This window comes from Camelus ferus, chromosome 29 (assembly GCF_009834535.1).
Source record: "Camelus ferus isolate YT-003-E chromosome 29, BCGSAC_Cfer_1.0, whole genome shotgun sequence".
In the NCBI taxonomy this organism is placed as follows: domain Eukaryota; kingdom Metazoa; phylum Chordata; class Mammalia; order Artiodactyla; family Camelidae; genus Camelus; species Camelus ferus.
In genome coordinates, this window is record NC_045724.1 from 12,025,525 (window position 1) to 12,041,730 (window position 16,206).

General features: G+C 38.6%; 1 protein-coding gene across 1 annotated transcript in view; it reads right to left on the reverse strand.

Moving 5' to 3' along the window:
- Window positions 1-12,764: 12,764 nt before the first annotated feature.
- Window positions 12,765-16,206, reverse strand: part of KCNB2 (potassium voltage-gated channel subfamily B member 2) — a 371,601-nt gene continuing 368,159 nt past the window's right edge. Inside the window, 2 exon segments of the mRNA XM_032470052.1 lie at window positions 12,765-14,798; window positions 14,801-15,221. Coding sequence (XP_032325943.1) covers window positions 13,063-14,798; window positions 14,801-15,221 — 2,157 coding nt within the window. The 3' untranslated portion in view covers window positions 12,765-13,062.

Below are 16,206 nucleotides of genomic sequence, written 5' to 3' on the forward strand. Positions count from 1 at the left end.
GGGAGCGGATGGAGGAAAGTGTCACCGAGTCCAAGGCCAGCCCATTCCCCTTGTCACTTCTTTCCCCTCGGTGCTCAGTATAGGGCTGAGGTGCAGAGACACCAGGTGCTCTGTAACTATAGCTGTGTTGAGCCACAAACACACTGGCAATATTTTACTTAATATTAGTAGCCATCACTTACTAACTTATTTACACTCTTGAGACTTTCAGACTATTAAGGAAAGGCCTTTCAGGTAAAGACTGTAACGCAGATCCTCAACACTCTATTAACAGAATGAGGAAGTTTTCTTTGCTGGAAAGGCAGCCAAGCAAAGCAAGAGCCAGCATTGGCCTAAATGGTCAAGCACCCAAACCCTGTAGCCAAGCTACCTAGATTGAAATCCTGGCCTCACTAGCTGTGTGACCTTGAACAAACTACTTTTCTGTGCCTCAGTGTCCTCTTCTGTAAAATGAGGGTGAAAATATGACTATATTATGAGGATTAAATGAATAAGTGTATGTATAGGATTTGGCACATAGTAAGTGCTCTATGAGAGTTTATTAAATAAATAAGCCTCTCTCCTCACTATCTGTTAACTTCTTGCCTTGGAGAGCCTGACTCAATTGGCAGTCTTAGCATTTATCTTTCCCCGTTAGGCAGGACCGGCTATATGATTTATGAGGTCCAACGCAAAATGAAAATACAGAGTTCCTTACTCAGACATTATTCAGAATTTCAAGATGGCGACAGCAGGGTTATTAAATTAAGTGCTGGACTCTCCTCAGCATTGGCCCCTCTGTGTGACTGCACAGATCACACACCCATGAAGCTAGCTCTGAGGTCAGGAGATAAGATTTGCTTTATCCAACAAAGACTGCCCTGAGTTGGTTTTAGGAATGGCAGTGGGAGACAATCTCAGAATTCTTTGATGATCTCACCCCAGAGTTTTGGCAAGGTGGTGTGCACTGAGTGGTTTTTTTTTTTTTTTTTTTAAATATAAACCAAGTGATTCATCCGTAGGCTCTCTAAAAGGATTCATTTGAAAAGGAGAGTACTTTGAATGGCGATGGATCCAACTTTCATTTTTTTTCCAGACTTAGCAGTTTTTTTCCTAACCTTCCTCCAAAAGCCACCTGCCTCAACAGTCAGTAATGAGGTGTCAAGGAACCATGGATTACTGGGTGGCAGGCACGTATGCCATGCTCGATGTGAAGTGGCTTCATGCAGAGAACTGAAATGACACAGATGATTCATTTACACATTTATTTTCTGTCTTGCTTATTCTGCCAGACTGGAATGGAGAACAATGCCAGCAATTTAACAGACATTTTGACATAAAGGAAACAAGTTTTTTGATGTTGAACAATCGTACAGACTACTACATGCATATAAGGATGCTGACTGGTGCAGAAATATTGAGCTGATCAGCAAAACTACTACTACAAAATCACATTTTCTTTTCATGGAGTTAAAATGCAGCAGATATGGGGACACTGATACAAACACCATCAAATGGGCAAGAAAGGCATTGTATTAATGGTGAAGAATGGACAGCTGAACAAACACGAGTATGTTAAATCGTATCCTCTTTACAGAACTGAAATCAAAACATTTTTGTTTGCAGATAGAATGAAATAAAGCATGTTGAGGCAGATGAATGAGACTAGACAAGACGTACCACTTATGCATACATAAACTCTGGCTTCTATTGAGAGTTTATATTAAAAATATCTCAACATAGTATAAGATGAAATGCTAATGCTATTATGTGTGTAGACCAGACAGGATAACCCGACTGAGAAATCTTCAAAATAAATCTTCAAAAATAAAATACTGATTGTGCTTCTTTTTCCCTGCTGCATTCAGAGCATTCATAGATGGTATGAAAACTCTCTAAAACATCCAAATTAATAAAAGAGAGTGATGTTTCATGCGACTATACCTATGCGTTTAATACCATACGTAACTAAGAAATACGAAATTGTATTAACGTATACAGCAATTTTAAGAACTATTATTTAACTTTGAATTTCTGATACTCTATATTCCTTGGTTTTTAAAAATAGCTTTGAGTATTTTTAATCTGGGAGATGTTAGGGACTTAATAGAAACTATTAACATCCCTACAAGTTGAGAAAAAAAGAACAGGTTGTTTATCAACCGGTTTTAGAGGGAAATTCCCCATGATTATTCCCAGCAAGGCTTTTTATGTGCATTCATTACTGATAGTTTTATAGTTTCACCATCAGTGAAAATTACTTTGTGAACAGTCACAGAGTTGTCCTGAGTTTAACCAGAAGGTCATTCTAACATTAAACACTGAATTAATGAGTTTGGGGAGTTAGACATTTGTTTTTAATAATATATGACTCAAGTTAACCACAAAAAGCAGTGGATAGTTCAGGCTCCCCCTCCTGACCCTAAACACACTCATGTCCACACGCACACACACACACACACACACACACAAACACGTATGGCTTTCCCAAAAGCTGATCAACTTTTCAAAAAAATGTACATGATAAACTTCAGTTTTCCTTATTTAACTCATTTGGAGATTTGCTTTTCTCTATTAGCTTTCTTGTTTTCTTTCCCTTTCTTTCTCCTTCATCTCCTCACCTTCTTTCCTCCTCTGCCCTCTTTTCTCCCTAAAATGCTAGCCTCTGAAAGTCTATATATGTTAATTTTATAGATATCCAACTTTAGGTTTTGAAGACCAAAAGGAAAATAATGTGCACTCTTTTAACTACTGGACGTCACTAAATGGGTCACTTCTGAGGAATATACGTCCTTGACTAGAGAACAGAGCTAATGGCATTAGGTAAGCATTCACCACAATAGCCTCCCTTTGTTTTACACACAATTGTGGTGAAGGAAACCACTTAAGGCAGGTCTATGTTGGCAATGGAAAATCAATTAAGCAGTTATCTGGAAAAATCCAGCAGCTATTTCTCTTTAGTTTGTTGGGAGACAACACTTTTAAACTGAATTACTCGATATGTTTAGACTACGTAGATGCGATGCAGAGATTTTTATTACAAGCCTGAAAAGACAGTTAAAAAATATGACGTCGGTATTTATGATAAAGAATGCACAGGTTGAAACGATTCATACAGTGAGGCGTTATTGCACTGCCTGACACCTGTTTTTGGACTAGATGTTGAGTAAGCAAGTTTACAGTCACTTTTTGTACCATGGCCTATGCACGTGACACTGTAACGTGGTGCGTTGACATAATAAGATGAGACAGTCACACAAGCAGCTTTTAAAAGCAGCAGACAAGGACAGTCGACATTGAGTTTTTACACAAGCTATGTAAAGACAGGTAATAAATACATTTAGGGAGCCGACTGGGTAGCACAAAGCTTTATCTGAATACTATTTAATAAGCTAGGAACTTTGTTTTTTGAGAAAACAGGTAGGAATACAGTATTCATTAAGCTATAACTAAATGGTAATAAGATCTACACTGTCATGCAGTTATGCTTTAGAACATGGATTTTTTTTAAAGCGTCGTAAGTTGATTGAAACCCCAGACTAAGTAATGTGTTATACTAAAACTTTCATAAAATTACTAAACACAAACAAAAAACAAAAAAAGCCCCAAAGAACCAGAAACAAAACCAAAAACCAAAAGACAAATCAAAAAACCCTCGTTAAAATCCAAGTATTATTTTCAGTTTACTAATGATGGATACCGGATACTGTGAAGGTGAAATTTTAGCATATCATGGAAATTCCTTTGCAGATTCAATGGAAGATCTACCCAGAGTAAGTCTGTCTTTAATGCTGGACTTCGTTGCATCCCTGTGGTTGCACAGTGACCACCCTTGATTTGGTTGGACTAGTTGCATTTAGTCAGTGTAAGGACTACGTGTGCCGCATTAGATGTGGTCCTTGGTCATCACCCACAGGAAGTAAGAGCTTTAGTTAAATTTTTGTGACTTGGCATCTTAAATAAATTGAAATAGAAAACAAGCCTCCTCCTCTGTTACCTTTCTTGGTCAATAAGATTTTAACATAAAGAAAATAAGTAAAAAAGTCTCATATGAAATCTGATGATAGTTCATACTCTAGATTCTAAAAACAAAATTTAATGAAGTTTTTTTTCATACTGAAAGTTTTTGTTCTCATTTTTATACTCTACTCTGGCAAATCGCCAATTACAGTAAATCTGGGACAAAATTCTGCTTTAAATTATTTTATGAAATATATCCTCAGGTTTACAAATATTTAAAGCATAAAAATGGAACAGTATGTTGAATATTCACATCGTGACTAAGTATGTTTAATTTTGTGGTAATAAGGATGGTGTAGAAGACTCTTCAAATAGAATACATCTAAAGTCTTAGTAATTGTAAGAAGCTGATTTTTCTTAGAGAAATTGACATTTGTCTATTAAACATGAAAAATCTAAGGCTGTTAGGTAAAAAAATGCATTACGTAAGTTTTCATAGCATGTTATTTGTCTGAAAAATGTCAATCTATCTTTAAAATCACATGAGATGGCTATATATATATGTGTATATATATATAATTTGGCAAATAAAATGCTGTCTCTATTAAGGTAACACTGAATAAAACCCTACGTTTAAACTCACAACATTTCAAATTTTGATTGTCCAAAAAGCCACAAGAGAATTTTAGAAGACTAAGTAATTAGCACACAAATGTGAATTGAATGCTTTCTTCTGGAATACTTAAAAAAAATCCTCTTATTTGTCTTCAGGCATTTTGCTCGGTGCTTTACTATTTACTACCTCATTTCATTTTTAATAGTCTTTAAAAAAAACTCATATTTATAGTAAGATGAGAAATATTAATTTCAAATGACAAACCTAAAGATATTTCTACATGCAAAAACTTAAAATCCTAATCCAAACACTAATTATTTCTCATTGGATGTACAGTAACGTAGTTTTTCAATATGGCCTTCTGTCCATTTCTAGTATCTCTTGCTAAAGCTTTGTTTAAATTGCCATTACAATTTTGGTTGAGAACCATATAAAAACTATCACAGTAATACCAGTTTTCCCTGATTAAAATGTTACTATTAAAAACGATGAAAAGGATCCTATTGGTATTTTCCTTTTTGTATTCTGCCATGAAAACAGACACATGAATCAGGTTACACACAAAAATTTAGTGGAAAGTTTGCATTTAGGGTATCTTCTGATAAATTAGTGAGTTGGGCACCGCTTTTTTCATAGCAATATTTTTCATAGCAAATAACCTAGTTATTTGCCTTTGAAGTTCAAGAACTTAATAGAGGTTTCACAAATTATTGTTCTTTTGTTAGTAGTGGGAAAAACACTGTGTCATTGCTTTGTTGGTCAAATCACACTATGACATGGTATAGAGACATTGCCTTTGTCCCTAGGCTTCTCTAAGATTTCTGACCACCTGGAGAGCCTCCTTTACTTTGGACTCCAAGTTGCTATTGCTACCAGCTCATTTGGCTTGACACTGAAGTCTTGTACATCCAAGCAGACCCTAAGAAGGGATTGCTCTTGGGTACTGCAGACAGGAGAGGAATGACAAATCTGGATGACAGCATCTGAGATTTGATCAAAAGAATCTGTTTCCAAACCAAGAGGATGAAACTTGAAAAGAAGGGAGAAGGGAGTGAGAAGGTCAAGTCACTTCCACAGATGGTTTCTACTGCAGCCCAAGGCACAGAAGGTAGTTTAGTAATTTACCCAATCACTTTTCCCTTTAAGCCTGTTCTCCCACTTACCCTCACTTCTTCAAACAAAAGCAAGCAAGCAAGCAAACACACAAGCAACAATATAAAGCAGGAATACTTTCAGATTGAAAGCAAGGCGCTAGGAGCAGATGGCGTCATTATGCAGTTAAATGAAAGGCTATTAAAAATGCTTCAGTGTGCTAATGGTACCTTATACTTGCTTAATAAGCCTTTTTTATACATTCAGTGTTGAATTTTTAATGGCTTAATATCATACCTCTTTAAAATTGCATACGTTTGAAACTTGGCTATTGTATGCCAGACCCAGTATTTTGTAAGTTGCAGGTTTTCCTTCTTTTTTCTTTGACATTGAAATAAATGGGATGATTTCACAAATTCTTTAGTGAGACTTTCATAGTATATCCGTATTTGCTAATTCTGGTGATAAAATTTTGTTGGATAAGTAATTTGGGTCATATTAATACATATTACCCTCTATGTTTTCTTTATGAAAAATCCTCCTAATTTCAATTAAATATTATGATGTACATATAATCTTCAGGTTAAAATTACAGCCTAATCCATATGCTGCAAATAAGAATGTTAGAAGCATCTTGGTTTAAATGATGGGAGAATTCTGGCTGTAATAGAATTTCTGGCCAGTACCCACAGATGTTGCTTGGAAGATTAGAAACCACCTGTTTTTTTTTTTTTCCCAGGGTCAGTTCAGGGGTATTTCAGGTTCCACTTGTAATCTTCAAGTAGAATGGAGGCTGTGGGTTTGTCTTACAGGTTTGTGATTCTTAAAAAAAAAAAAATCACCACTTTAAGTTCTTTTCTACCTTTCCACTAATGGCAGAAAGGTCAAAATAGCATTTACTGTATCTCCAGAGTGCAGACTAGAACCCTGCTAAATATTTAGCTAAACTTGTGATTATGTTTTGATTTGGAAGCAGTAGATGGAAATATTTTGAAAGTGCTGTGCAGAGGGCAGCAACAGTTTTATCAGATATTTTGGCATAAGAAAATGAAAACTGAGAAATAAGATCACTGAAAAAAATATCTGGGACGTAGTTGTGATTTTGACTATATGCACAGGTACTGGAAGGTGGAAAATAGTAGAGAACCTCAAGTCTTCCCTTAACTCATCCTTCCTTGGCAAATAGAATTCCGCTTTCTGTCAAACTCAACATGGGGAATAAAAAGCAGGATGGTGAGCTTCTGACATCCTTCCTGAATCTGTGCCTTTACCTCCGTCTTTGCCACTACTCTGTGTCTCCTTTCCTAAGTCTTGATTTTGGAAGTCCATTTTATTGTTTGGTATGCAACATAAAGCCTTTTATCAAAAAATAACTAAAAGAACAACCATTCAGCTATATTGCTTGCCAGCATTGCCCACAGTGGATGAACACAGATTAGCATTAAGCTTTCTTCAAATCAGTAAATTGTGATAGTTTCTAACTCAGCCTACAGGCTGGGGTTAAAGAAAATCAAACCAAACAGTTATGGGTGCATATGAAACTAATTTCAGTATCATTTTTGCTAGAATTGTAGGTCCTTTGGCTGAAGTGGGCAATATTTACATTAAAGTAAATTGTCCCTAGATTCCAGACAGCTACTATAATTTTAAGCATGCAAGTTCAGAAAGCTCATGTGGTGGCCACTCAGATTCTAGATTAAGGAATGAAAATAAGTAACTTGAGTCTGAGAGAAAATAAAAGTCGATTAGAGAAATTCTCAGACCAAAACCTCAAACATATTGTCATACTATTTCCAGCTCACCCTGTGGAACTGGAATATCATCTCTTTAAACATGAAACCTCTCCTAGACTGTTGAGGGAATAAACGGTACATAAATTAATTTCTGGCACATGGTAGACAATAATGCTTATTGAATGAAATATTTTAATCCCAGCAATATGGAAGTATCGGTTAGCTAATAAGAAATCATTTCTTCAGGAGAAATTTAAAGTTGGAATTATGGTCTCAACTGTAAATTTCATAAGAAATATTTAGATTAAATTTTATGTGAGTAAATACACGTACCTAGTACAATTTTCTCTCCTTAAAAATACAATTAATTTACCTACCTATTTCTTAGTCTTTCTTTTTCTTTTGGGGTACTTGTATCTTTTGCTGGCTGTGGGTTGTCTTATTAAAGAGAATCCCCTTTTCTTTATTTAAATGTATATTTATGGGTTTAAACTCTTTTAGACTTAATAAGGAAGAGATTATGCATTATAGCAATGGCAAATAAGGTTTATGAGATTAAGTCAGGCTGTTTAAAACGGCAAGCAGAAGAAATGGTAATTGGAGACACTAAAAGACAGCATTATATTACAGTAAGTGTTAACTTCAAAAATAGAGAATGTTCACCAAGATTTTGGAATGGGAACCTTTCTTATTTCTTATTAGGGATGGACCTTTGAACATTTAGGTCTTTAACTTGGATTTTGTTGGCTCTCTCTCTCTCTTTTTTTTTTTTTTTTTTTAGTTCTTGTTTAGGTAAGGACAGTGGCAGCGGAAAAAAATACCCTATATATTTTTGAAATTCACCAGGACCTAGTGAATAAATTCCTTAAGTCAAGCTAAATAATTTTTCAATACTGAATTTTAAATATCTTCTATTTAGAAATTCAGAGGACTAAACAAGTGATACATTGCTGAAATGTTGCCTATCATCAATAGGAAGTAAGAAAAAACATTAAAATGCTTTGTTTTTAACCAAATAACCATCAACACACTATTAAAATATAAAATTTGTGATAGATTTTTCACTGATATCAAATTTTGCTCTAGTTATTAGCAATAGACTATTATTAGCTATTTTGACAAGCAGTATAATTGAAAAATTATTTTTCAATTTATCAGTTAATAAGGAAAGACAACCCATAACTTTACTCGATCAGAGGAACAATTTGCTATCTCAAACATAAATCTAAACTGTGATTCAAAATTAATTATGCGTCAGACTTCCATTTATACCATTCATCCATTACTTAGGAAAACAGTTCTTTGGAAAAGCGTTTCACTTATTCCTTACATATGCTTCCCTGGTTTGATAATTGAGTAGTATTTCCACATCCAGAAGAGACATTTTTCAGCACCCCGATTGATCCTCAGCCTGGCTTAAAGTGGGCAAGGCAGTAAGCCCCATGAGGCTGGGGCCTGTACTCCAGCACCAAACACAATGCCTTCTATAGAATATAAGGGTGCACACCTAGTCTTTGCTAAATGAATGGCCTAATAATACACTATTAGACAATATTTCTGAACTTAGAAGTAGTTCTAAAGTCTAATTTTTTGCTTTTTGAAAATCAAGTGGCTTCCTTCAGCCTAATGTGTATGTCATGTTACATCGTGAGTAATAAATTCTTTTCTTTAACCCAGCGATGTGTATCTTATGACTAGAATTCCAAATGGGCACACCTATGTGCTAAAGATGGTCAATGTCATTTATCTTAAGTCATTACCATGTAGCATGATCTACTGCTGCTTTAAACAAACTGCAGGACAATAAATGCACCTCCACTTTCATTTACATGATTTTGAATACTAATAGAAAAAAAAGAACCTAACTAAACACAGTTTCTTGTGGTTTCTCAGAGCACTGGTCTTGAAGCCAGAGGACGTGGGGAGGCCTCGTTCTACTATTCACCAGTGACCAGTGAGAACTTGAACAAGATTCCCAGCCACTCTGGTCTTTTATTAATAAATAATACCTAATTCAGAAGGCTGTTGTGAGAACTAAGCATGACAAAAATCTCTAAAATACTCTACACACATAAGGCTTTCCCCACCCCATTCAAATTCCAAGAGAAAATATTTGAATTGTTGACTTTCCTCATGTCTACATGACAGTGAGACTGTTTTGACAAGAAATTAATGGGAACAGACACTTGGCACGTATTCTCCCTGTTACCAAATCCAGTTCACATCAGGATAATGCCCGATCTAAATGCTTGCCTCCAAGCCATTGGCCGTGCCAGAGTGGAGAAATTTCTAGTGAAAATATTTAGAGACTCATTAGGTGAACTCCAGGGACTCAGCGCATCACTCTTATATCTGTGACACAGCCCAAGACATACATCCATGCAGCGCATTTCTATCCTCTTAAAATTAACCTCAGTCTTTGAGCTAAAACAATCTTGCAGCAATTTGCCTTTGTTATTAAGATAACCAGCAGAAGTGAATTAACCATTCCTGGGACTGTGTTATTTTGAGTTCACGCAAATCATCTTTCCTCTTTGACATCTGTCCCTGGTTACTGAGCTAGGTGACAATGAGGGTGCAATCCCAGCAGCAGAAACCTCCAGGGCCCCTCAGGGAGCCAGCTTATGTCCCCACCACTCATGCAGTGCTTCTCAACCTGGAGATGTGTTTTCCAGAGGATATAAAAGAGGTATTTGAAGTTAAAAGACTATCGATTTTACTAGTTGATAAGGAAAAGAAAACATCATTTCTTTTACATTGAAACCTATGCTAGGAAAATGCAGAATTTTCATGACTTTTTACTGTAAAACATCAGATTTTGAAGGAACTCTGTGCTTGGTATGTTCCCAGACCACTCCAGGCAGACGCCTTTACCTCTGCATTAGGTGAAGTTCACTGAAAAGGTTTAGGAAGCTCTGCACAAGTGCATTCTGGGAGCCCTCGGTTCCCACAGTGCTTCCCTGTGAAACAATAAAGTCAAAGCTTTTTCTTTTTTAGAGGAGCATTTTATTTTATTTTTTCCTAGCTGAAGACTTTTGGCTCAGAGGGGCTAAGAAGAATTGAAGGTTAAACTTTCCATAGGATGTTCTTGAAAATTCTTTAAAACTTAAAAAATATTACACGGGAAAATGTTTTTAAGGATAACGCTTTCAGGAGGAATGTCTAGGATTTCTTATCTAGGAAAGATTTCTAATATTCAGCATTCTGGAGCAAAGTTCTCAGTAGAAGGCCTAATGGACACATGAAAGGTAGTATTATTAATAAACTATCAGATAAATTAAAAAAAAACTGAGATTCATCAATACACAGACATTAGAAAATAATTGCTTCGTGAGACTATGTAAAGAAAATAATTTTCATGACTTATTTGCTATTCCTCTAACAGCAGATATATCTGTTTCCTTGAAAAACTATATATAGAAAATTCAGACACTCTAGATTTACAAAAACTAATCAACAATTAGTTTCAGACACTGAAATAAGTATGAGTAATGTAAATATCAATGATTAATGACCATAAACTCTTAAAGGTTGTATTTTGAAACAAACATAAAACCATCAAGAAATTCTAAGCACAGTGAGAAAGAAATGTTTAAGATTATTTTTAGCAGTAGAGTTGCGTGGATTTCAACTAAGATCAAAACTTGTTTTCTTATCTGAGATATAATGACCAGATTTTGTTAATAAAGACATGTTATTCCTTAGAGCCTTAAGTTAGAGTCTAAATATTTGGGTTGTCTTTTTCCAGTGTGTTTTTTTCTTTTAAAAATAGAATAAAAGTTAGATTTTTTTCTCCATAAACAAAAGGTTGTGCTTTAAATTTGGCCCAGAACTTTCCTATTACCCTGAACTATACACCCACACCTACCCACACACCCACACCTACATACAAAATGCATTCTGAGGAGACAAAACTTGGACGTTCCCACGAATCATATTAGTTTGAAGTCATAAGGTAGCTGATAAATAATTTGTCTTGGCTTTTATTGGGGTAAAACTGAGACAAAGATAGGTTTTCAAGGCTCATCCAGGATCACACATCAGGCAGTTGCATATCTGAGTCTGACCCTTGATTTCCTGTGAGGCAAAGTGGATCCAAGTGACCTGGGTTTTAGAAGAGTTTTCACCGCCAGGGCAACCGCCAGCAAGTACCCTAACTCCTCTGGATTTTACTGTTCTCAGTGGAAAATGCTAGAAGTATTGCTTTCAACAAGGGTAATCCTGACCACCTCCTGGGGGCCTTGGAAAGGTGAGGGGGCATTTTAGATACTGCAGTGACTGCCATTACTGATGGTGCTACTGACATTGGTGGCCCTCTCCACGTGGCAGTGTTCCTTCCCCCACTGGGGGACCCATTATCAGGTCAGGGTTCTTTTTTTGGCGTTGGGTCGGGGCGGGGGTGGGGGAGAGGTAATTAGGTTTATTTATGTAAATTGAATTGGTACTAGGGAATTGAACCCAGGACCTCTTGCAATGCTAAGCACGTGCTCTACCCCTGAGCTATACCCTCCCCCCAAGTCAGGGTTCTTTTTATGTTAACTCATTTCCGAACCCAGCTCTATCTATGGAGAGTTGGGTGTCAGTCTCACTTAAATAGCTCTGCTTTTAGTTTGCCAAAAGTCAAACTTTTTGGAATTCCCATTTTGGCATATTTACATTCTATCTTTAGATCTATAGACAGAAAAGGTTATGTTGGATACAAGTGGAAAATACAGTCATCTTTAGATGACCAATGTACATTTTTTTTTAAGAACTGATTTCCATATGTGGAGTGCCATTAAAAAAAGTTTAGATGTATAAGCTTTTAAATATGCTCAGGTTTTAAAAAACTACATTTCTGTAACAGGCTGTGGCATGTTATATACTTTTTCCCCCCATGAAATTATTGATATAATTGACGGGCAAAATTTCAAGCTTCAATTCCAAATTTTTGGATATCTGGTCATTACATCTTGCCTATTTTCATGATTTAGAAATAAAACCACAAATGCCACAACTAAGCAGAAGCAAAAAAGAAAAATGCACCCTATGAGTTATATCACAGGTCAATAAAAATACTGTATTCCTTTTAACAAATGTACTTGTAAGAGCTTTATAACCCAAAGCAAGATATGTGAGATGGTTTAAGAAGAGGTTGCAATTGTGCAACAAGAAGTCTGTACAGCTCCTCCAGGCAGTAGCTGTGAAGGAAGTGCCTGTGTCTCAGAAACTTGTTTCCATACGTTCTTGACACTTTTGCTTCCCAGGCCCCGTTATTTACAAAGTTATGCATTTTGCAAGCTCAAAGCACCTTGCGCCTCCCAATTGTGAATGCATGCAATGACATTTCATCCTTTCACGTGCGAATTCTAAAATTCATGGTAACAGAAAAGCTCAAAGTTGAAACTCTGTCTACAATCTGAAATGAAAGGATCAAAAATGTCAGACATTGCAGAATACTGGTTCCTAATAGAGCTTTCTTTATTTGTTCACTATTCTTCAGTCATTTTTGTTTGTTTGTTACAAAATGCAGTCTTGATTCTTTATTTAAACAGTACTTAAACTAAACTGTTCATGCCATGCAAAAATAACATTTTATGCACTTTTTTTGGGAAGGAGGGGCTTCCCACGTTTTAGTTCACAGGTATTATTAACCGCATTTTTAAGAAACAAGTTTTTTTTTTTTATTGCTTTTGTAACTAGTCACATGCTGGTTTCACGTGTGGGACAGTAACCTGTGTCTCCCGGGTTGGAATGAATTTCTGGGGCAAACAAGTGGTTTTCCATCTTGCACCCTTCTTGACTGTTGTCCTTTTTTACTTCTGCCACAGCCTGGTAAATGTCTTGCCTACAGTTGTGACTTGTGTCCTTTGGAGAGGAAGAGCCCACAGAGGTCTCTTCTCTTAAAGGGTCTCTTCCATCACTAGGCTTATCTGCAAAGCAATTTGGGCTGGAGTCTGCCTGCTTGTCCTGCCTCGTGGTCCCCTGGAGCTCTAAGAAGTCGTCGTCTTCGCCAGTGTCTATTTCCGTGAAGCTCCTCCTCTCTCGTGTCGAGAAAAGAAAGAGCTTCTGTTTGGGAAACCGAGGTGTCAGCCCTTTGGAGGGTCCCTGACAATGTGCCGGAACCTCAGCGCCCAGCAAGGGTCTATCTCCCTGGGAGGGTGCTTCTTCTAAGAGGATGGTGCTGATGAGCTGAGGGGTGCTGAGTGGAAAGTCAGCCGTGGTGACCGGCAGTGGCCTGGCTGTGCTGGGTGGGGTCTGCGGGGCACCGCCTCTGTTGTCCTTGAAGTTCACCTTGAGCGATCGGGACTTGAGCGGGTTGCTGCCTTTCAGCGAGCTCTTTGGGCTCTCAGAGGCACTGTCAGACTGCAAGGGGCCAGGGAGCCCACTTTGGGAACTGCCAGCATTGAGGTTCACAGTTACGTCGATCGGAGCGTAGTCTGGGGTGGCCTCCCTAACCGCCGGCCCCTTCTCTCTGGTTAGTGTAAGGAATGGGGGGCCCCTGGCTCTGGGGTGCTCCTCTATCCCTGTGAGGTCAGGTGGGAACTTCATCTGCAGGTGAGATGCGGAGGGTGGCGGCAGGGGCGACCTCTCTGTCTCTGTGAAGTCGGTGGCACAGCTGGTGAAACTGTCGATGCTGGAGGTGCTCTTCATGTCCACAATGACCTCGGTCTGTGCCACGGCCAGCTGCTCCTGCGGGCAGACCACCTCCTCCATCTCTATCTCTTCTTCATACGCCGACGGCCTCTTGGGCTGCTCCTGGCAGTCTAGGTTCGGGTGAGAGTGAGGCTGGGTCTTGGTGATTTCATTGTACAGCATCTCCAGTTTCTGGGCACTCAGATGCTGTGGGCTGGAGGAGGAAGTGTTGTTCAGCTGCTCGTGGGAGTCTTTTTGGCTAACCTCCTGGTATTTATTCTCGTAAGACTTGTTGGAGCTTGTTTCTGACAGAGCCTTCCTGGCCCACTTCCACCGGCTCGGAGAGAGGTGATTATCATCCGTGGAGTCCTTGGTGTTGGCTGACTCTCCTGTCTTCTCCACAGCCACGTCTATCAGTTCCATACTTCGAGCAAAGGCATCTTTTAAGTTCATAGACACGATGCTTCCATTCCTTTTGGCCCGCTCAAGAGCCTCTCGCCTTTTAATGGCCTTCTCCTGGCGTTTCTGCTCCTTGTAAAACTCAGAAAAATTGTTCACGATGATTGGGATGGGAAGGGCGATCACCAGAACCCCGGCAATACAGCAGAGGCCTCCCACAATCTTCCCTAGTAACGTTTTTGGGTAGATGTCACCGTAGCCTACTGTGGTCATGGTGATGGTGGCCCACCAAAAGGAGGCCGGGATACTGGTGAACTTGGTAGCATCTTCGTCCTTCTCAGCAAAAAATACCAGGCTGGAAAATATCATTATCCCCATGGCCAGAAACAATATCAACAACCCAATTCATTGTAACTCCGCCTGAGAGTGAAACCCAGAGACTGCAGGCCTGTCGAATGTCTGGCAAGTTTCAGGATCCGGAGGATCCGCATGATTCGGAAGATCTGAACCACGCGCCTCACGTTCTGGAACTGCAGGACGCTCTTGTTGGACTCGGTGAGGAAAATGGTGACGTAGTACGGTAGGATGGCCAGCAAGTCGATGACGTTCAGCGGGCCTTTAAAGAACTTCCATTTATTTGGCGAGGACAGGAACCGTAAAAGGTACTCCATGGTAAACCAGGCGATGCACACGGCCTCCACGTGTGCTAACTGGGGGTTGTCGTTGGGCTGTCCGAACTCATCCATCTCCTGCAGCTCCGGGAGCGTGTTGAGAGAGAGTGCGATGGTGGAGAGTACGATGAACAGGATGGACACGATGGCCAAGATCTGGAAAAGAACCCAAAGTCAAGTTAGCAAGTCATCTTAGTCTGTTTAGGCAGCCAGGAGACAGATGGGTTCACCATGCTTTAAATAATGTGTATCATTCAAATGCATTCCAAGAAGGTCCCTTTACAACCCCCAATCCCCTAACTAATACAAATACATTCACTTTTTATGAGTTCATTTCCCTTAGAAGCCTAATGCAGCACACATTTACATTCTAGGGCCCAAGCTATTTGAAAAATGTCCATTCTCCTCTCCTCCTTGCCCATCTGTTCTTAGGCAAATTTGGAATAATTTAGGTGGAATAATCATTTCTCCTCTCTTAGTTATTTGTAATTTTTCTCTCTTAACCACACAGTTTGGGTTTTCTTAAGTGAATTCATTGCCATCCATGTAACAGAAGCTAGAAAAAATCCATGATGTCCAGAATTTTCATTCTACAACTGGAAACAAGAATGCAGAGCTATACATGAAGAGATAATATGGCCTCAGTACAACAATGCTTCCTATAGAACAAATACGGTTTGCGTGGTAAGCACTGACGGCAGACCCAAGTCAGGGGAGCCTTCATCCTGCAATGTGTGGACTTCTGGCCAGCCTCATGTGGGAGAGGAAGACTTTGAGCTAACTTCATTCAGTCAAGGAAGGTTTCACAAAGAAGAACTTGAAGACTGTCCAGGATGATTTAAGTTCCAGGGCAGACATCTCGGGCAGAGGAACAGCAGCATGATGGAGCCAGAAAGCACTCAATAACAAGTCAAAGGAGGGTCAAGTGACTGAATTTTGGAGTCAGTCATTCTGACTTCTGAGTTTGGCTTTATCACTTACTGTGTGACTTTGGGAAAGTTACTTAACCTCTCTGTGTCTCAGTTTACAGATCTGTTGAATGAGCACAGCACTTGTAGTTATTTCATGGCCAGTGTGAAGATTACATGGCACACAGACATCTTTATATAAATGAAAATGACTCATAGGATTCAAGGCCGAA